This window comes from Ictidomys tridecemlineatus, chromosome 3 (assembly GCF_052094955.1).
Source record: "Ictidomys tridecemlineatus isolate mIctTri1 chromosome 3, mIctTri1.hap1, whole genome shotgun sequence".
Classification (NCBI taxonomy): Eukaryota; Metazoa; Chordata; class Mammalia; order Rodentia; family Sciuridae; genus Ictidomys; species Ictidomys tridecemlineatus.
Genome location: NC_135479.1, coordinates 35832403 through 35855735, shown reverse-complemented (window position 1 = coordinate 35855735; position 23333 = coordinate 35832403). Strand labels below are relative to the sequence as shown.

At 37.7% G+C, this 23333-nt stretch overlaps 1 protein-coding gene and 1 non-coding gene across 3 annotated transcripts in view; one reads left to right on the top strand and one right to left on the bottom strand.

Annotated features, from left to right (window-relative positions):
• Positions 1-23333, bottom strand: part of Aatf (apoptosis antagonizing transcription factor) — a 110220-nt gene that overhangs the window by 29723 nt on the left and 57164 nt on the right. The window contains exons 9-10 of one of the 2 annotated variants that reach the window (XM_005321523.4): positions 6319-6386; positions 4518-4598 (exon numbers count right to left, since the gene is read on the bottom strand). The exons of the other annotated variant lie outside the window; for it this stretch is intronic. Of the exons in view, the coding sequence (XP_005321580.2) occupies positions 4518-4598; positions 6319-6386 (149 nt within the window). The remainder of the gene's footprint in view (positions 1-4517; positions 4599-6318; positions 6387-23333) is intronic. 2 annotated transcript variants of the gene reach the window in all.
• Positions 10325-10397, top strand: Trnat-agu (transfer RNA threonine (anticodon AGU)). The gene has a single exon. It is a non-coding gene; the product is annotated as a tRNA-Thr (tRNA).

Genomic DNA, 23333 nt, shown 5'->3' with positions numbered 1-23333 from the left:
TTCATGTCTGCTGACATTCCTCAGGGTTTTATTCTTGTTCCTCTAGATTTTTGTCATATTCCACAATTAAACTGTTTCTGAACTTATAAACTAATAAATACCTACATCCTTCTCCTAACTCAATATTCCATCTGAAAACTTAGAGTTCTAAAAGACTGTGTCAAATGTAACATATTCTGAAACTGAATCCACTCTCACCCTCAAAAAAAAAAAATTGAATTCCTCTCTGTAGAATAAATACATCAATGAAAAATACAAAAATCTATCTAGGACACTTTAAAACTTTGGAAACCATTCTAACTTTCTCACTTTCTTTGACCTCTTAAGTACAAATTACTCATCTGCATTGCTCATCTCAGTCCATCGTCTCTTATTCTTTCCAGTGCTTGCCCTTAGAAATTTCTAGTCCATTTCTATGAAAACCCCAGAACTGTCTAAAATTCAAGAGTGATGACAATATTCCTCTGCCTAAAATCTTTCAGTCTACAATATACAATATAAAATCCAAAATTCTCCATGATCTAGCACTCATCTACATATATAGCCTCATCTCTGGCCATTCTCCCATATTCTATATTAAGTCTCAGCCAAAACAAATTAATTTCAGTTTCCCAAATGAGTCCAAAGCTCTCTGCAAATGATTTTTTAAAATGAATATTTATTCTTAAGTTTTAGGTGGACACAATATCTTTATTTTACATTTATGTGGTGCTGAGAATTGAACCCAGTGCCTTGTGCATGCTAGGCGAGCACTCTGCCACTGAGCCACAACCCCAGCCCTGCAAATGATTTTTGTAAATATTACTCTTTTCCGCGTTTACTGAACTATCTCTTACAAGCCTCTCAAGTCTCAGCATGCAAGTTGAATCTTACAGAATTTTCCTGAGCAGTCTCTGTTCTCTTGGGTGTCAGGCAGGACTGTCTCTAGGGTTTCACCATATACAACAATCTACCATTTTCTTCAGAAGATAGGCACTATTACAGTCCCTAGACCTGAAGAACAATAAAACCATTCCTTATATTATAATGGTTAGCCTTTTTAAAAAAATTATTAGTTGTTCAAAACATTACAAAGCTCTTGACATACCATATTTCATACATTTGATTCAAGCAGATTATGAACTCCCATTTTTACCCCATATACATATTGCAGATTCACATCGGTTCCACATCCACTTTTTTACATACTGCCATACTAGTGTCTGTTGTATAGCCTTGATAAATAGAATGTCTGTCTCCTTCTTGCTTGTCAGTTGCCAGAATAAGATTTTTTTAAAAAAAACTTTTTGTAGTTGCAGATGGACAGAATGCCTTTATTTATTTTTACGTGGTGCTAAGGATCGCACCAGTGCCTCACTAGGCAAGTGTTCTGCCGCTGAACTACAGCCCCAGCCCCAGAATAAGATTTTAATGCCTCTGGATATCACGTGGATGTGGGGATTTAAACCATGACCAAGGGTTGGGGATGTGGCTCAAGCGGTAGCACGCTCGCCTGGCATGCAAGTGGCCCCGATTCGATCCTCAGCACCACATACAAACAACGATGTTGTGTCCGCCAAAAACTAAAAAATAAATATTAAAATTCCTCTCTCTCTCTCTCTCTCTTTAAAAAAAAAAAAAAACATGACCAAAATGCTCAAAAACAGAGTCATGTAATTGCATTGAAACATAACTCTACTGAATAATTTAACAAGGTTAGTTTCATAAATTAATATAATAAAGCAATTTCTATTAAAAGAAAAATCCGGTTTCCCTTTCAATCTGATAAATAACAATTTTGATAAATGTATTTATTTGGGAAACAACAGACTCATGTTCTCCTAAGTTATTTGCCACACAGAAAAGTGCTGGCATCTTCAATATTCATTTCTTGCAGTGCTGGGGGTCAAACTCGGAAACTTGGGCATATTTAGCATGCATTCTACCACTGAGCAACACTGTCAGCCCCAGATTTCTTACTCTACATAATGTTTAAGTTAAAGCCATTTCTCATTACCTAATGAGCATTTTAATTTTCCTATCATAATCATCCAAAAACACTTTCTGGTTGGCTAACAAGGCACTATTCATAGATAAGACTGGAATTAAAGAACAAAGTAGCACATCCTTCTCCTCAAAGAGTACACAATATAGCAACTTGCCCCAATATGTACAAAATTCAAAACAATGCAATATTGTTGAAAAGGCATTTTTTCCCTCTTAATTCTTTTGCAAAAGAAATGCCAACAAATAAACACAAGAGAACCAAAGAAACTAGAAATTGAATGCCTACTGTATACCAGACATTTATACATTATTTCACTTAATTCCCACACCAAATCTATAAAGTAGGGAATATTATTTCCACTTAGTAAATGAAAACAGGCCCAGAGAACAAAGAGCAACCAAAGTAAAAAAGCCAGGCAGAGCCAGGGTTTGAACCCAACTCTCCCAATTTAAAACCCTTAGCCCCTCTCTCTAGGGAGCATTTATGACCTCATGGGGCTGTAGTTTTAAAAGCACAGGATTGGAGAAAAACCTGATCCCAGTGAAGAACGAAGTGACAAACAGCCTGTTGGTAACATTCTTCCTAAAATCCTAGGTGGGGAAGGAAGAGGAGAAAGGAACAGAAGCAGCATGTGCTGAAGCAAGTAAATGAGCACTAGGGCAAGACACTGACTCAGCTCTGGAATAATGACAATAATGGCAATGAGTACTTATGTAGAGCTTACTATGTACCTGTACTATTCTGTGAGCTGCACATACCCTCATCATTTAATCCTCCCAGCAATATCACCTTCTTGGAAGGAGGCAGAGCAAAATGGCAGCTGAAGAAGATCTTCCAGTAATCATCTCCCCACAGACACACCAAGCTGAACAGCTATTGATGTAAAGAAATCAGGTAGGAAACCATAGTGCCTATTTTTAGTACAACAAGATACTCATAACAAACCTACAGGGCTAGTTCTGCACACCCCTCTTACAGATGAAGAAACTAGTGCAGAAACTTCAAGGGTATTGCCCAAAGGAACTGTTTGAAACTGTCAAAGCTGGGATTCAGACTCAGGCAGTCTGCCTCTGAGAACATGCTGTTAACCATTGCACAGTGCATCCAGAAAAGAATAAAGAACTGGAAATTTCAACATACAAAAAAAGTTAAAACAAATTATACCAATTTAACTTGAGATTTAAGAAAAGTAACTCTAAATCAATACATAATGAAAAGCAATTTCGCACTTCTGCAAAGAAAAATAAGCATGTACTGATGAGTTTTGTTAAATGCTAAAACAAAGTGGCTGCAAAATCTACTCAGATCTTTAAAAACAAGACAGATTCACATTTGTCTAAAGAAAATTTAACAACAGGCAGGACTCTAATAAGGATGTGGGATTAACTATATGCTTAAAACCATCCTAATGAAACAAGTTTTAAGATTTTTTTGTGTGTGCACCTGAATTACAAGTGGTTTCTCTGACACCGAGGCTCTGTGTGATGATGTTGTATTATATGCATGCGCGCGCGCACGCGCGCGCACACACACACACACACACACACACACACACACACAGAATTACTAGGGATATAAGTCAAAGTGTAGCAGTGTCAATTCCTTTTCTTGCTCCTTCTTTGTTTTGTGTGTGTGACACTGGGCACTGAACCCAGCAGAGTTCTGCTTCTGAGATACTCCCAGACCTTTGAAAACAATTTTTTTCTGGCACATACCTGTAATTCCAGGGGCTCACAAGGCTGAGGCAGGAGGATTCCAAGTTCTAAGCCAGCCTCAGCAATTTAGTGAGGCCCTAAACAACTTAACGAGACCCTATATCAAAATAAAGGTGGTGGTGGGGACTAGAGATGTGGCTCGGTGATAAAGTACCCCTGGGTTTAATCCCTGGTACCATTCAATCAATCAATCAGTATCTCATTAAAAATTACATTTCTTCTTGGGGTTGGGGATGTGGCTCAAGCGGTAGCATGCTCGCCTGGCATGCGTGTGGCCCAGGTTCAATCCTCAGTACCACATACAAACAAGGACGTTGTGTCCACCAAAAACTAAAAAATAAGTATTAAAAAAAAAATTTAAAAAAAAATTACATTTCTCACCTCACTTAAACACATCCATTTAAATGAGGTAAGAAATGTAAACGTTCTCTGAAGCCTTCATTTATTTCTTTTTAAAACTAAAATAATTTAAACTATGTTGCCTTTGTTTTCTTATTATTTCTTTTCAGAAATACAGATATTATTTAAAAAAATTTTTTTAGTTGTAGCAGAGACAATAACTTTATTTATTTTTATGTGGTGCTAAGGATTCAACCCAGTGCCTCACCTGTACTAGGCAAGTGCTCTGCCACTGAGTTGCAGTTATTATTTTACACATCCATCCACAACAGTAGAACAAAAAAGTCAAACTATATTTCCACTTTAGAGTAAGAAAAACTGAGTCACAAAAATTCCTAAAATATCATTTGTTATTTTTCTGATCCTTAAAAAGAAGACACAACATATGTTCACATTTTCTCAAAAAAGCAACTCACCGAAGTTTCCTTCCTTTGCTGGCTTTCCTGTCTACTTTCTTGTGGATTTTGCTTCGTAGCTTCTGGATTGCAAGCCACTGCCTGGGAAATTCACAAGCAATGTTATGCATCATCACTAACAGAAATAGTTATACGTATTGACAAATTGAAATTTTTCTCACTAACAACCCTGCAGAAATCATCAAATTCCTCAAGATAGTCTGGAGCCAAAGTGACTAATCAATTGAAGAGGATTTGTGCAATGGTAAAACATAAATGGCAGCTGGGAAATTCTACAGCAAATTTGGTTAACAATGCTTCTTAGTGTCTGAAGCTGCTGTGACAAGCACTAAATCTACCAGTCTGCAGGAAAACCCATCAAACTGAGTGTAGCTGCCTGTGTTCTTCTCTAATGCCTCAGCTGTGTGACATGTTCTCTCGATGCAGCTGTTAGTTGGTTTGAACATGTGAACTCTTTAAGTCTAATTTTCCTATGCACTACTGATGCTAGTTTTAGTCATTTAGTTTTAATTTCATCTATAAAGATAAGGACCCTTTTCCCCCACCACAATACCATTATCATACCTTAAAAAAGAGTTACAATAATATTACTATCAAATATTCAGTCAGTCTTCAAATTTCCCAAACTATCTCAGTTTTCCAGTTGGTTTGTCTGGATAGGATCCAAAAAAGATTCATATATTCTGCAGTCATTTTAGATAAGCAGAAATTAATTTTTCAAATAAGGGATACCAGGTTAAGAAAATCTTCACAAACTGCTCCAAGAGGAAGAAGAGAAGGAGGAGAAGGAGGAAGGTGGGGTTGGGGGAGACACAGTAGCAGCAGCTAGTCATCTTACCTGATTTACACAATGAAAACTCAACATTGGAAAAAAAAAAATCTAGGGAAATCCAATTACTGTAATCTTAATATAATCTTAATTACCATAATCTATTTTATTGTAAAGTCAGATAAATGTACAATATAATCATCACTTAAATGCAATTTGCTCTATCACATGAAATTTATGGTGAACAGCCCTCTCTAACATTCTGGAGATATAAGAAATATCAACAACCTCCTACCCTAAAATTCAAATAATATTCTACTCCAATAAAATTATTTCATCAACACAAATTTTTCATTGCTTTCTCAAAATGCTGCTCTGCCCAGAATCCCATTCTGGCACTTGCAGCTTTTGTTTCCTTTCATGCTTTTGCAAATTATGGCTCATGGCTATTTAAATGTACACTATTCATTAGGTAGCACTCTAAATGCCCTTTTTATTTTCCAACCACGGGATGAAGCGTACACACAAGAGCCTTCCTTCACTACTTTACATTCTACCCTGACATCTGGGTAATGCTGCCATGTTCCATTTCTAATTGTGCTAAAGCTTTTACTGAAGGTCTAAATTAGGGCAGACTAACAAAGCAGATACGACTCTGAGAAAGGAACCTGTTGTGCACAGTGCCACATTCTGACAGCTGAGAGCACATGTTTAGTGGCTGCTTTTTATCCACTGGTCAGTAGATTGATATGGATACAATCACAATCCAAACCCTAGAGCAAAGATCGTAAGAAAGACTTTGAAAAAGAAAGACTAAAACAAACACATAGGTGTATCATGATCTCTTTTCAAATTGTACTTAAGGCAATAAGGATAAACAATTTGTCACTTTGTTTTTCTAGGTCTTATTATCTTGCTTAAACTTTGATCATTACATGACCAATCACTGCTTTGGAGGCAGAATTAAGGGGACTCAACGGAAGAACTATTATTTAGGCTGCTTGCATGAGTAAAAACCCATATCTAAATTACCTTCCCATGGCCACCTGATCATTGGGATCCAAGGAGCTGGTCTTTCGTTCTATGAGTTCTCGAAGGAGCTAGGAAAAAAAGGAAAAGCAACTGATTTCTATTTATCATCTCCCAGAACCAACTGACTTTAAAAGGGCATAGAAGGAATTCTGAATGGCACAGTGACAGCTCAAAAACTACAATCAATAAGGGACAACCCAGTGGCAAGAGCATGACTGAATTCTCATTAACCCTTTCATATTTATATATCTTTAAATGGTGGTGATAGCAAGAGCTGAGAACAGAAGTCCATTTGGAAGACTTATTGTACTATAGTTCATTTCAAATGGATCAATGAGTGTGCAACATTCCCTTCATTGTTTTTATGATTAGTTTTGCCCACCCCATTAATATCAAAGGAGAGAATCTTTAAAAGGTCAGATCGGAAGGGCTGTGTGGCAAAAAGGAAAATACATCAGCTTCCCACCAACAGCATGGTTAATTTCTGAACTAGAACCTCTGTCAGGATGATCTTCCTCAAGCAAAAGCCCTGACCATAAATAATTAAGAGCATGGACTTCATCCTCTTGCTGCTCCTCTACCACGCTGGCTTTCAGATAACTCAACCAGACATGATGCCTACACATTCACAGCCACAAAAATTTTAAGGAACCAAAACAAAGTCATTTGGATACACGGCAAGTACAACACAGAGGGCCAGTCTCTCTTCCTGCACAAGTAACTCCACAGGAATCCTGAATTACTCTCCTACTCTCCTATTAATACTGGGCACTCCACTGCATCCAACATAAGTCTGAAGCTACACCTTCACGAAGATTTAAGACTTTGTATAGGATCTTAAAGTACTGGGTGAAGAGAAGAAATTGATTTTCAGGTTAAACATTAAAGGAGAAGAATTTTAAGTTATAATAATGAATCTAGATATCACTTTTCCTATATAAGTGTTATATTCAGAGAAATAGCAACAAAAATTTGAGAAAAATCTAAGGGTGCATGCTAAAATAAACTAGTTCCTGTTGATCATCTATCAATAATACAAGTTTGGCTTTAAAACATGTTTCTTCACAAAAGTAAGCAATTATTTTGCAGGTAAGGCATGGCAGCAAAACAGATATTTCACCAAATTAAATAGCTGAAGCTGGGGTAGGATGGTGAAGAAGAAATAAATTCCTATGAAAGTAGTTCACTTTCTAGTTTTTATTTGTTTATGTAAGTAGGCCTGAAGAAATAAATTTATAAAAATATTCACTTCCATAAGATGAATCTTTATTGCAAAAGGGAAAGGGATATCTCAATCGCAATTAAAAAAACCTCCTGCGATGTTTTTCATTTGCCTATTTTGGACATTATTACCACAGCAATTACGTTTAAAAATGTGGGGACCAGAGGCCACTGGTTTATTATCACTAGAAAACAGCAAGCTATTTCTCTACACTGTTTATCTGATTGATTCCCAACATCTTTCTGGCAGCCAATCTATCAGTTTATCTCTCCTACTTCATCACAGTCACTTCTGGCAGCTAAATACAAGATCCAAACCCAGTGTTACAGAGACACACGACACAGTAAACCTGTGTAACATCACTGCTGTGTAAACAGCTGCCCTGAAGGCTGAGCAGAAATGGGCTTCTGATTCCCAGTCAATATGCTGTGAAGAGCAAGGCTAGAGAATGGGGGAGGAGCACAGCTAATAATAATTAAAAGAACAGAAACAACAGAAAGGGGGGCAATAATGAGGGCATTTCATTGCTACAAAATAGATCACAACACCATTCCTGGTTTTCCTAATTATCCCTGATCCCTTGAGACTGGAGCAGACACAGCCACTGGGGAGCACACTGCTCCTGGAAGACTACTCCAGCACAACAGGGATGGTCTCATCTGGAAGAGAGTACCACATGCCCTTGACAAAGGTTGGGAATTGGAGACACACAACTGCAGTGCATCTATTACACTTTAGTGGTCTCCTCCATTCAAACACCAACTTGGTGCAGCAGTTACTTTCAAGCACTCTGGGTACTACACATATCCTGGGCTGCAAGTTCACTACCCAAGTGCTTTTCAGTCATTGATGATTGAAAAGATATTATGCGTCGTTCTGGCCAGTACAGTTTATTCAGTCTAAAATTTCAGAAGATTCTTTTGTGTCTGAGGTTGGAATGAGAAAACAGAAACAACAATCAAACCAAGTATTCTCACAGCTATTACTATTTCCCACAGCTATCATCACCACTGAATTTAAATTTAATTAGGAAAGCTGCTTTCAAGAAAGTTGTTGAAAAATTAAGCTTTAGGGCTGGAGATGTTTATCTAGCATGTGTGAGGCACTGGATTCAATTCCTAACAAGGAAGAATGGGAAGGAAGGAAGAGAGGAAGAAGGGAGGGACAGAGGGAGGTGGGAAGGCAGATAGAAGGCAGGCAGGCAGGTGGGTGGGCATACAGGAAGTAAGGAAATGAAGTTTTAGGGATATTGGCTCAATAATTTAATTTCGCTCCTGAGTTCAACTTCATGAACAAACTTTTCCACTAAAATTCAAGTTCCTATTATAGTTACTGAAGGTTCCTGTTTCAGTAAAGATATAACAGTCATGGCACTGATAGTACTAATGAGCATCTATCAATATTATGATACTGACTAGAAAACATACATTCCAGAGCCAGTTAAAAATGGCAGACTAAGCACATTAGGTTATTTTTTCTCCTTTTCAACCCCCCTAAATACAGAGGCTGCATAAAATAATGTATTTTATTATTAGAAAAGAATAAAATGAAAGAGGTATTAAGAGCCCATTTTCACAGACATTTTTCAAGGCAGTAAGAGATAGAGGAGTAAGAAGTAATTACTACACAAGTACCGGAGGAGTAAAGAGACCGGTGGAGTCACTTAGGTTCACAGAATCCTGGAGGGAGGAGGAGGAAGCAGAAGATAGGGTGGTGGTAGTGGTGGTGGTGGTGATCATGCTGCTGCTAGAACTACTTGGACTTTCTACATTATACATTCTCTAACACAGAAAAGTGACTAACTACATGGACCATATCCTCTTACTGGAAGAAAAGGAAGTTTATTTTGTGGAAAATTAAATCACAGAAGCTCTAGAGTGGGAATACAGAAGGCTGGGCTGAGGTACAAGTGAAAAGATCTATGCCAACTTCTGGAAACTTTTGTCCTCCCTATTCCCACTCATAGAATACCAGTACTCAATTGTATAATTTCCTAGGTAGAAACCAGAAAAAGGTTTTCTGGAAACGGTAAATGGCTGTCGTCTCTGCCCCAAATATTTCCAAGCTACTATGATCTGATGGCATTCCCCAAAATTCATGTGTGTGAAACTTCATCCCCAATATAATAGTATTGGGAGGAAAGGCGTTTGGGAGGTGATGGAGTCCTGAGGGTTCTACCCTCATGAATGGGATTTGGTACCCTTATAAAATGGTTTGAGGAAGGAATTTTGTCCATTTTGACCTTCTCCTTCTAACTCATGAGGATACATCATTCTTCCTGTGGATGTCAACATAAAAGCCACATCTTGGAAGTAAATAATACCTCTCACCAGACAACCAAACCTGTTGGTGTCTTCCTCTTGGCTCCCAGCCTCCAGAACTGTGAGAAAATAAAGTTCTATTTATTTTATAAATTTCCCAGTCTGTAGTATTTTGTTATAGCAACACAAACAGGCTAATACACAAGTTCTGACATTTGAGGGTATGATGACCAATGGGGTAGGTCACAGAATAATTATATTTAAGAAGCAAGAAGATATGCCCAGATTTCAGAGATTCGAAAAAAAACCTTTTTAATAGCTTAGCCTTAAATATAAACAGGCAGTAAACGATAACCACCACTGGAGGAAAGCCTCAAACACAGACCAAAACAAATTGAAAAAAAGAGACTCAAGAAAGCAATGCAGAGAACAAAAGAAACAAGGAAAGAAAGGAAGGAAGAGAAGGAAAACAGGAAGATGGAGGGAAAGAAAAGGAAAGAGAAAGACTGAGGAAGGGGGGGGTTGGGATTGTGGCTCAGTGGTAGAGTGCTTGCCTAGTATGCATGAGGCCCTGAGTTCGAACCTCAGCACCTCATAAATGTAAAATAAAGATCCACCTAAAACTAAAAAAATAAATATTATCTTTAAAAAAAAAAAAAAAGACTGAGGAAGGGAAGGCCAAAAACTCATACAAGATATCCCCAGAAGTGAGAGAATATACTTCCCTAAAAACAGGATGCTTTAAGAAGAGACTAAAACAAGAAATTAAACATAATTTTTTTAAAATTTCAATAGAACTAGAAGTGTCTGAAAAATCTCTCACATATAAAATAAGAAGGCAAAAGTATAACATCACCTTGCTCATTATAAAAGAAGAAAGAAAATTTTAGATAACAATCTAGAAAGTCAAATACCTGACTAACAAATGTTGGGAGAAATTTTTTAATAAAATTATAATGAAAAAATCTTCCCAAAATTAAAGAATAGGAACAAACCTGCAAAGACAGGCTTGTAGCATGAAAAAGGGTCTTTGCTAATACGCATCAGCATGAAATTCAGAATACCACAGGTAAAGAGAAGATCCGAAATAGTGAAAAAAAAATAGGTCACATAGAAAGAGGGTGACCACATGTCCCAATTTACCCAGAGAGTTCTGGTTTATGCTCACTGTGCTAATATTTTGTCAGACTAGTACCATAAGTGTCCCAGTTTTGATAATAAACTGTGTGGTTATCCTTCAGAGTAAGGAATGGAAATTAAAATGGGATAGACATCTCAATGGCAACTACAAATATCAAAGGACACCAAAGGAATGCCTTCAAAATTCTGAGAGAAATGATTTCCAACCTCAACTTTCATATATAGCCAAATCATTAACCACCAATAGAGGGAATTACAGAAAGATATCTTCATACACAAAGGTTCAGTTTACTTTCCACACATTCCTTCACAGGAGGATACACTTCAGTAAATGGGAGTGCACAGCAAGAAAGAAAAAAACATGAGATGTTAGACAACAGGTCTAATTCAGGGAAGAGGCAAGGGCAACAGGAACAGATGGCCCAGGCCAAGAGCCACCATTTCAGAAAGGAAGAGCCCAGAGAACTTTTGGAGTAAGGTTTCCAAGCAGCCAAAGTGGGAGGGAGGGACAAAATGACAAGTTATTTTGTATATTTGAGGAATGTGGAGTATATGAGGGGGAAAACCACAATAGCTATATAGAAAACTAAGCATACCTTTTAAAAATCAGCATTATAAGCTCCAGTAAAAAAACTTACAAAAGAAAATGTAATGACAGTACATTGCTTATGGACATTTACTTAGTAAAAACCGTGTAAACACTGACTTATAGCTATCCTGTTAAACGTGAAGAGGTATCTCACTGTGGTTTTGATTTGCATTTTTCCTGACAGCTAATGATGTAAAGCATCTTCCTATACTTACCAGCCATTCGTATATTTTCTTTGGAGAAATATCTATTAAGAGCCTTTGCCCATCTAAAAATTGGATTGTCTTTTTGTTATCAAGTGTAAGAAATCTTTATATATTCTGGATAACAGTCCCTTATCAAATCCCATTCTGTGGTGTCTTTTCACTTTCTTGATGGTTAATATCATTTGCAGCAGAAGGTGTGTGTATGTTCGTGTTATAGAGAATTGAACGCAGGAGTGCTCTTCCTGAGCTACATCCCCAGACCTTTTTAGTTTCTATTTTGAGACGGGTCTTGCTAAGTTGCCCAGGCTATAGCCTTGAACTTTCAATCCTCCTGCCTCAGCATCCTGGGATTGAGAATTGCTGAGATTATGGGAATGTGCCACCCAGCATGCAGCAGAAGTTTTTTTTAGTTTTTTTATAACCCAATATTTTCTTCTGCCATTTATGCTTTACTATTGTATCTAAGAAACAACTGCCTAACCCCAGGTTATGAAGATTTATTCCTGTGTTTTTCCCTAAGAGCTTTCTACATAGGTCCAAGATCCATTTTAATTGTCGTGTATGGCAAAAGGTAGGGGCCAATGTCATTCTTATATGTGTCATATCCAATTACAACATTTGTTGAGGAGTCTACTCTTTTGTTTAAGATAGGGTCTCACTATGTTGCCCAGGCTAGCTTTGAGTTCCTGGGCTCAAGGGATCCTCCTAAGGAGCTGGGACTACAGGTACGCCTGAACTTGGCACCCTTGTTGAAAAGCTAAGTAATTTTTAAAATACTTGTTTTTATGGCTACATAGTCCCTGGCTTTCTGAATTTATGACTCAGTGTTATAAATTCTGACTTCTCCAGCTTCCAGGGTCCACAGCTACAGATGTCTGAGACATCTTTAAAAGCTTCAGGCAATCCTTTCTCTAACTTGGTTGCCCTGCGGCAGATAGCCCTTAGACTCCCGACTCCTCTCCTGTGTATTCCAGCCCTTCCCTCACTGGGATACAAAGACAGACTCCCAAGGTTTGGGATTACTCTTCCTTCTGCTTCCCCTCTCTCCCCCCTAAGAATTCTGTTCAGATTCTGCCTCCCACTTACCACCTTTTTCCACCTTCAGGGCTCACTAGTCTTTCAAATGATCCCTAAAAGTAGTACTTGCAATTTTTATATACCACATCTGAAGTACAAAATAAATAAATAAATAAATCTGCTTAGATTATAATTTCAAACAGCTAGGAAAGAATCACTGTACATGGGGTTGGGGTTGTGGCTCAAGTGGTAGAGCACTCGCCTAACATGTGTGAGGCACTGGGTTCAATCCTCAGCACGGCATAAAAATAAAATATTGTATCCACCTAAAACTAAAAAATAAATATTAAAAAAAAAAAAGGATTCACTGTACATGTCAAGGTATAAAGTTGGCCTAAAATGACCACTACCTGTAGGGACCTTTCCTTTCCATATGCCCATTCGCTACTCAACTCCACCACTTAATATTTCTGCTTCCATTACTCTACTAAAATGAGTGGTCCTAGGTCTCAGGATCTCTATGCCTAATGAGCTCTGTCATCACTTACCCTTTAAACTTCTTGAAGAAGCAAGTGACACTGGACATTCTCACTTTCCTGAAACACTTTTCTTGGCACCATGAGGCATCTCTCTGGTTTGATTCCATATTCAGCCAGCTCTTCTATGCCGCCACTAACATACTGACACTCCTAAAGATTCAGTTCCAAGCTTTCTTTTCTCCTCATATACCTTCCCCAAGAGTTTCCTTCTCAAGGCTTTGATGATCTTAAGAGTTATCCCTAGAATACCCCTCCCATTATCCCCAACGTTTAATCTAGCTCCAAGTCTTATGTTCATGAATCTGCTTATTACCACTGCCTATGTTCTAACATCATCTTCATTCATTCCATAACTATTAACCCAGTGTAAAGGGAAAGCAATGGAGATCAAAGCACATGTGCTCTCACCTGAGCTAGTGTCATGATTTCCTCACATTTCCTCTTGTCCCTCCCCCATTTTGCTCTCCTTGTTGTAGTTAGACTACTATCTTCAAATGCAAGTGTGTCAGGACACTATCTGGTTCCTTACCTACCTCTCCACTCTAAGCTAAACTTCCAGGTCTGTGCCCCAGCAGCCTTCCACTTGCCCACTAGACTTCCTTCTATACTTGAAATGCCCAATGCTCACTCCTGCCATGGGGCTCTTTTTGAGCATGCACCACCTAGAACAGGTTTCCAGAAGCAACATTACCTCCTCCTCCTTCTGTACTCACTGGTTAATTCTCAGCTTAACCATCTTTTCCTCAGGGAAACATTTTTAACCATGCCCCCCTCCCCACACACACTATCTCTGTTGTACTTAATTTACATTAGCAGATGACTTGATTAGTATCTATTTTCTCTACTAGCTGAGGGCGCCTTCACAGAGAATAGAGTCTCTAGCTGACTGTGCTCACCATCCTGACCCTGCATGGCCCACTGAAGGAGCTCAGTAAGTACCTGCACAGAGCGGGAAATCCTTCTGGGAAAAAAAAATCTGACTTCTAGTTTATCATTTATACCCACATCACTCTTCATTGTATTTCAACAAAAGGAATCACACTGAATAATCTCATGACTGACCCAGAGTTCCACTATCTACATAAACAACTGAGGAACCTACCTGTTTTAGTTAAATTCTTTTAGATAAGTTTTTGTCATTGCCACTCTTCCTTAGACACTACTCCCCTTCTCACTTGTACTATACAGGTGGATAGCCTACATAATAAAACACATAGGATGGTCTGACAAACCTGGATGATTTAAGTGAGTTACAATGACCCCCACTTTTCTTTAACCATTCCAAGTGTACCTGAATTAAAAACAAAACACCATTTAAAAGTCTCAAAATATTTCCCACCTCTTTACTGTTAAAAAATATTGTAGATCTATACGATCTCTTGAATCTTGTATTCCAAAGAAAAAAGTTGTTCTTCTCAGGAAAAGAAAATTGGTTATAGATCTTTGATGCTTCATCAAACCCCCAATACCCCGACCTTTTCTGCAGTCTCTTTGGGTCAGACCTTTTACTGCAAGAAAGATATCTGATACCTTTGTAATGAAGGTCTAAATTAATTTTGTAACAATGTTTGCTATCTAAATATCTTTTATCTAGGAAATAGCTTTCTTGAATCCTCCCATTTTCTAAGATCTTTCTAAGGAGCTTTTATTGATGTGAATGTGTGTGCCATACAGTTCAATGTAACTGTAAATACCTGGGTTTTTAACTTCAGCTCTGAGACAAGATATCTGACCTCTCTGAAACTCAGATTCCTTATTTTTAAAATTGCAGCACAGAAAGTTGCTTTGGGAATTAAAAATATGATGAAAGTAAAACACTTAGCAAAATGTAAGTATTCAATACATAAAAGTACTGTCAACATCAAATAATAATACTCATAGATAATTCCTAAACTCTATTTGAGGGGAAAAAATTCAACCTTCCACAGCTAAGTCACCACAATTGCTAACAATCAACATGTATAATTGTTTTTTTCTTTCTCATGATGTCCAAAAGTAGGTAACAAATAAAAGTGAAATGAGAGAAAAGCAGAATGAAAAGATGTAAACATTAGGTTGGAAGATACTAAGTTCTTTCTTAGAACAAATCCTAAAATATTTCAAAGGCCATAATATTTCACTAAGCTTGGCCATTTGGGTTAAAATTTATTAGTCAAAACAGAAAAGTTTCTCATCAGATCCCATATATTCCATTAGGCATAATGAAAAGATGTAAATATTAGTTTGGAAGATACTAAGTTCTTCCAGACTAATTCATGATAAAATGGAGCAAAAGTGCTCCCCCTTATCATTTATTCTATTTGAATTGATTGCTATTTTCTTTCCATGACCCCAGCTTGCCCCCCCTCCCCCTCCCCCTCCCCCTCCTTCTCCTTCTCCTTCTTCTTCTTTCAGTATTGGGGATTGAACCCAGAGGCACTTAACCACGGAGCCACAACCCCAACCATTTTTATCTTCTATTTTGAGACAGAGTCTCACTAAGTTTCTCAGGGCCTCACTAAGTTGCCAAGACTGACCTCAAACTTGCAATCCTCCTGCCTCAGCTTCCTGAGTAAACTGGGACTGCAGGCATGTACCACCATACCTGGCTTCCTCTACCATCCACTGACAATACAATCTCTCTGTCTAGAAGACCTTCCTTCCATCTCAGCCTATCTACAACTCCATCTATTCTTCTCTGAAGGCCTAGATCAAAAAAAGTCATTCTTCCCTGGAGCCTTCTCCAATTCCCCTATGCTATTATTAATTTCTCCCTCTTCTGAATTCTTTAATACACCCTCACCAAGCATTCTGGCTATGTATGTTTGTTCTCTCTAATGCTTTGTTATAAGCTTCTTGTGGGAGGGCAGCAGGTCTCACTTAAATTCTCACACCCTGGCCAGAATTCTACCCACTGCCTTACATACAGTGATAATTCAATATTTCCAAAATCAAACAGTCAAGTAGTCAAACTTGCAAACAAGGATAAAAAGCATCTGACTTTCCCAAGAGCAAGTATAAAGCTTACAATAATAACATACGGGAGAAGGAAATGAGTGAACAAAGTTCCAGAAGGATCTTTTTCCTTTTCTTTTGGTACTGGGGACTGAACCCAGAGCCTCACATGCTAGGCAAGAGCTCTATCACTTAGCTACACCCCCATTTTTTTTTTTTTTAATCTTGAGGAAGAATTTCACTCAGTTGTCCAGACTGCCCAGTCACTGGACTTGTGGAAGCATCTTAACACTTAGTTACAATAACTCACCTTTGATTATTAATATAAGAGAATATATAGCCAGAGGCTACCACTGAACAAGTCAAGCCAGCTCTGCCCAGGGTCCTCAAAGATTCCATGGGTTTTTCCAGTTTTTGATTCAGTGTTGCATCACGCCTCTGCTCAAGCTAGAAGTAAGGCCTATGATTTGGTAGGACAATAAATTCATTCACTGAATGAAGTAACAATGTTCTTAGAACAAATCCTAAAATATTTCAAAGGCCATAATATTTCACTAAGCTTGGCCATTTGGGTTAAAATTTATTAGTCAAAACAGAAAAGTTTCTCATCAGATCACGTATATTCCATTAGGCATAGTATATAGTGTCTTCCAACACCTAATTATTAACTAGAAGTTAAGTAAATCATTTTTGGTATTAAGCTTTGATATGTAAAGACAGAGTAAGCAGGGCTGGGAATGTGGCTCAGGCGGTAGCACGCTCGTCTGGCATGCGTGCGGCCCGGGTTCGATCCTCAGCACCACATACCAACAAAGATGTTGTGTCCGCCGAGAACTAAAAAATAAAATATTAAAAATTCTCTCTCTCTCTCTTAAAAAAAAAAGACAGAGTAAGCAGTAAAGCAATTCAAATGCTATGGAACTTCCTGTGAATGTGTTTTTCCTTTCTTTTTCCTACAAATAAAAATAATTTTATAAGCACTAAGTGACTGTATTAAGTTACTCTCATCTATCCTAAAAGCAACAATGTACAAAATGTGCTAGGTGTGTAGCTGCATCCCTGACCCTTTTTACTTTTTATTTTGAGATAGGTTGTTGATAAATTTCTGGGGCTGGCCTCAAGCTTGTGAACCTCCTGCCTCAGCCTCCAGAGTTGCTGGGACTATAGGTGAGTACCAAAGCACTGGCTAGAGATGCTTCTTTTAATGACACAACACAGCATGTTGTGTTGAAAGAATAAACCATTCACTCTGAACCAGAGGATTCACAAGTAAGATACTGAAAAGGTAGTACTAACTTATATTCTGTAATTATACCCTTTAAGGATTAAAAGCCCAGCTGAAACAAACTCTCCCTACCTTACCAGCATCCTCCAACTAGCATTTACATGCCAATAATTCTTCAGCCCCACCAAGATCAATAGTCCATTGATTCTGCCACCTTTCCAGCATCCCTCATCTTCTCTTCATGTGCTTACTTTCTCCCTTTCTAGGTGAATGAGATTCTGTAGTCCCTCAGGATAATCATTTGTCATACACATCCTCAAATCCCTTAAGGCTGTCCAGCGTTGTCAAACAGATCCACAAACCCTTGAGAATGGATGTGTCTTGATTTTTAGAATTTTAGGATGGGAATATAGGGTATATATCATAAATGCCCCAGGAGTCTGGGATAGCACCCCAACATTTGTGCAGCAAAATACAGGCACAGGGAGCTAGGGCTGAGGCTCAGTGGTAGAGTGCAATCTCTACCCAGTTGAGGCGCAGGATTCGATCCTCAGCACATTAAAATAATTAATTAATTAATTAATAGAAAAACAAACAAACAAACAAAAATAAAGGTAAAACAAAACAAACAAACAAACAAAAACACAGGCACAGTCCCACTAAATGGGACAAAGTCTATAAATAGCTTCACAACCATTCAGATCAAGTGCTGTCAAACTCACCAAACAAATGAGAAACTGAGTTTTCAGAACTCTTTTGATTTCAGAATTGCAGAGGGGATTATGTACCTGTACTGTTTAAAAAAAGAAAAAAAAAAACTCCAAACCAAATTAAATCTCCATATCTGTACCCATGAAGCTGAATATGGCTACAGAAAAAGATAAGACTATGAACATGGTCTCACTTGCCTTAAAGTCATTACCACTAACACTACATGGGCCTTTAGTGCTACCTGACAGGTCTATATTTTCATAGTCTTTTCATTCTCCCACTCTCAGAGGAAACTTTCCCTTCCTCTTCTCAAGCCTCCAGATTCTCCTACATCTCACTCTTGGCTTAAGTCATAAAAAATAAAATAAAAATAAAATAGGGTACTCAGACAAGAGCTTTCCCAGGCTCACAGCCCTTATCTAATTGCTACCCTACTCACACGCTCTGCCTTCCCTACTGTCCATCAGACCAATCCCTATCTACTTGTGAACTTATCAGCAATTTTCACCTCTTTCTTACAATATCAATTTTTCCCTCTCTACTGGGATCCTTTCCATCAGCATACAAAAGACATCTACTATCTTGAAAATAAAACTTTGTCTCCAACCCTTACTTCTTCTTCTACCTGATATCCTAATTCTCTATTCTCTTTGTAGCAAATCTCCTTAAAAGGTGCCTACACTTACTGTTTCCAATGTATTTCTTTCTATTCTCTCTTGAACTCACCCGCCACTCTACCAAAACGCCTCATCAAGGTCACCAATTACTTTCAAACTGCTAAAACCCAAGCCAATTCTCTTAATCCTCATCTTACTTGGTCTATCTGAAGCATCTGACACAGTGGAATACTCCCTTCTTTTTAAAAAATAATTTGAAAGGGCTGGAGTTATGGCTCAGTGATAGAGTACTTGCCTAGCATGTGGGAGCCCTGGGTTCATTTCTCAGCACCACATATAAATAAATAAAATAAAGGTCTATTGACAACTGAAAAAAATATATATATATATAATTTAAAGTTTTATTCAGATATAATCCACATACCATATGATTCATCTATTTGAATTAGACCAGTCAACGGTTTTGTATATTCACAGGGCTATGTAATCATCACCACATTTAAGTTTAGAACATAATCATCATCCCAAAAAGAAATCCATTACTTCTTACTCCCCATTCTCCCTAACACTTCAGCTCTAGGCAACCATTAATCCAATCTCCCTCCCCAGAGATGGGCCTGTTCTGGACATTTCATATTAATGGAATAAAATAATACATGCCTTTTTGTGACATGCTTCTTTCACTTAGCATGATGACTTTCAGGTTCATCCATGTTATAGTATCTATCAGTACTTCATTTCTTTTATGGTCAAATAATTCAAGTATATGCATATTTCACGTTATTTATACATTTATCAACTGAGTGATATTTAAAAGATTTATTTTGTGGCTATTATAAGTAATACTGTAAATATTCATGTACAAAAGTTTTGTGTGATGCATTTTCATTTCTCTTGGGTATATTCCTAGGAGTGGAACTGCTAGCTCATGTGGTAATTCTATGTGGCTTGATTTCATATACCCACCAGCAACATACGAGGATTCCAAATTTTTCACTCCTTTGTCAACACTTGCTATCATCTTTCTGATATAGCCATTCTAGTGGGTGTGAAGTGGTATTCGTTGTGGTTAGTTCTGCATTCCCTAATGTCTAAAGATATTAAGCATCCTTTCCTGTACTTACTGGTCATGTATATCTCTTCTGTGTATCTACTCAGATCCTGTGCCCATTTTTAAAAATCAAGTAATAAGTCTTTTATTATTGAGCTGCATGGAACTCTTTATATTGTCTAGATATGGGCCCCTTCTCAGATATATGCCCTGCAAGTATTTTTACCCATTTTGTGGTTTGTCTTTTTACTCCCAAGCCCTTGTCTTGTTAACTTTCTTGATGGTATCATTTACAACTCAAATTTTTAGATTTCAATCAATTTGTCTATTTTTTCTTTTGTCACATATGCTTTGGTGTTCTATCTAACAATGCATTTCCTAACTGAAGGTCATGAAGATTTATTCCTATGTTTTCTTCTAAAAGCTTTAAACTTTTTGCTTTTATACTTAGATCTATGATATTTCATGAGTCATTTTTTGTATAAATGTCATTCTTGTGCATGTGAATATCCAGCTGTCCTGATACCATTTATTGAAAAAAATTAATCTGCCCTCCACTGAACTGTGTTAATACCCCTGTTGAAAATCAAGTGATGGGGCTGGGGATAAAGCTCAGTTAGTAGAGTGCTTGCCTCACATGCACAAGGCCCTGGGTTTGATTCCCAGCAAAAGAAATAAAGAGAGAGAAAGAGAGAGAGAGAGAAAAGAAAGAGAGAAAATCAAGTGATGGGCTGGGTGTGTAGCTTAGCAATAGAGAGCAAGGTTGGAAAGCACAGACCTAAAGTTCAATCCCCTGCCAGATCCCCTCCAAAAAAAAAAAAAAAAGAAATATTATCTATTTCCTCCCCTCAATTGACCATAAATATTAAGGGTTTTTTTCCTGGACTCTAAATAGTATATTATTCCATTGATCTATATGCCTAACCTTATGCCAGTCCCACATTGTCTTAATTATTTTAGCTTTGTAGTAAGCGAGTCCTTCAACTTTGTTCTTTTTTTTTTTTTTTTTTAAAGAGAGAGTGAGAGAGAGGGGGGCACAGAGAGAGAGAGAGAGAATTTTAACATTTATTTATTTTTTCTTAATTCTCGGCGGACACAACATCATTGTTGGTATGTGGTGCTGCTGGGGATCGAACCCGGGCCGCACGCATGCTAGGCGAGCGCGCTACCGCTTGAGCCACATCCCCAGCCCCAACTTTGTTCTTCTTTATCAAGATCAGTTTGACTTTTCTGGGTCCTTTTATATTTCCATATAAAATTTAGGAACAGCTTAATTTCTGCCAATAATAATAATAGGCAACTGTGATTATTATTATTATTGGTACCAGGGAATGAACCCAGGAGCACTTTATCACTTGAGCCAAATCTCTAACCCTTTTTATATTTTATTTAGAGATAGAGCCTTGGGAGATTGCTGAGGCTGGCCTTTAACATGCAATCCTCTTGCTTCAACTCCTGAGTAACTGGATAATGGGTGTATGCCCCTGTGTCCGGCAGTGACTGTGATTTTCATAGGGTTATATGGAAGTCTTTTAACTCGGTTTGGGGAGTGTTCCCATCTTAACAATATTAAGTCTTCTAACCCATGAACATGAAATAGTTCTTATTTATATAGATCTTTAATTTATTTCAGCAATGTTTACAGTTTTCTGTTTGCCAGTCTTTTACCTCCTTGGTAAAATTTATTCCTAAGCATTCTTTTGAATGCTATTATATATGGAATTGTTTTCTTTTTTTGTTATTGTTTGTTTGTTTTTTTCAAAGAGAGAGAGAGAGAGAGAGAGAGAGAGAGAGAGAGAGAGAATTTTTTAATATTTATTTTTCAGTTCTCGGTGGACACAACATCTTTGTATGTGGCGCTGAGGATTGAACCCCGGCCGCACGCATGCCAGGCGAGCGCGCTACCGCTTGAGCCACATCTCCAGCCCTGGAATTGTTTTCTTAGTTCCCTTTACAGATCACTCATTGCTAAGAATATAGAACCATAACTGATTATTGTATATTTATTTTGTAACCTGTTACTTGCTAAATTTTCAGCTTTGGTAATCTTTTTGGTGGCTTCTTTTGTATTTTCTACATATAAAACTATGAGTTGCACAAACAAGTTTTACTTCATCCTTCCAGTTGCTCAGGCCAAAAAACTTAAAGTCACCCTTGAGTGTCTTCTTTTCACATTCCACATACAAATTCTTCCAGCTCAACCTTCAACATACCACCAAAATCCAAGGACTTCTCCCTCCAAAATCACACAAGTCTAAGCCACCACCATCTCTTGCCAGAATTATCACTAGAGCCTCCTAACTGGTCCCGTTTGCCACCTTATTCCTCCTATTCTCAACACAGTCATAAGAGTGACCCCTTCAGGATAGTTGTCTACTCATGTTACTCCTTTGTTCAAAACCTTCTCATGGTTTCACCTCCTAGTGTCCTCAAAGTCTTACAGTGGCCTATGAGGTGCTACAAGACCTGGTCCCCTCATCTCTGACCTCTTCCGCTATCATTAGTTCTTCCCTACTCTACCCCAGTGACACTGGCCTTCTAGAACATGCTAGTATCTGCCCTCCTCTGTTCTTCCCCAAAATATTTGCATGGCTCTGTTAGTTACTTCCTCAAGTCTCTGCTCAATACCATTTTATCCCCTGGGCATCATGAATAAAAACAGTAACCATCACTTTCCTATCCTAGCACTTGCTTTTACCATACTCAGTTTTATCTTCTCCACTGCACTTGTCACAACATACTTCCTGTTTGATCCTATCTAAGCTACAGTGAAAGCTGACAAGGGCTGGAACTTTATATTCTTTCAACCTCTACCAAAGCCCCAAGATAATGATCTGTGAAGATAGCAATATTCTATATTTATACTTCCCAATATTCTATTTTAATTATTCAAAATTTAAATTCCAATCACTACATGTGGCAGCTACCTATTACATTGGACTGTACAGTCTAGAAGAGTTTCTCAATAAATACACAGTAAATACTCAAATACTGGTCGAATAAATGAATGGAAGGAAAAAAGAAATCTGAAGGCTTTTCTTCTCTTTAACTTTTTAATCATAGAGGTTTTCAAACACCCACAAAAAAAAAAAAAAAAAAGAACCCTCCTGTTTGTATCACCAACCTCTTACATCCTGAAGTAAGTTTTAATAGATATTGGTATCTCAATATGGCTTCTAACAATGGCTGTACTCTTGGAAAACAGAGAATTTATATTATTCAGGCTTATATCAAACAGCCTCTCTTAAGATCTTTTAAGTGATAAGACAACACTGTCTTTTTTACATGAAGACTACCTGTATATTTTTATATCAAGAACAAGATTGCTCTTTTTCATCATTTATTTTTTCCACTTAAAATTTTAAGTGTAAAGTTACACTTTAAAAAAATACTTATTTTTAGTTGTAGTTGGATGCAATACCTTTGTTTTATTTATTTTTATGTGGTGCTGAGGATCTAACCCAGGTCGGTGCTAGGCAAGTGCTCTGCCACTGAGCCACAGA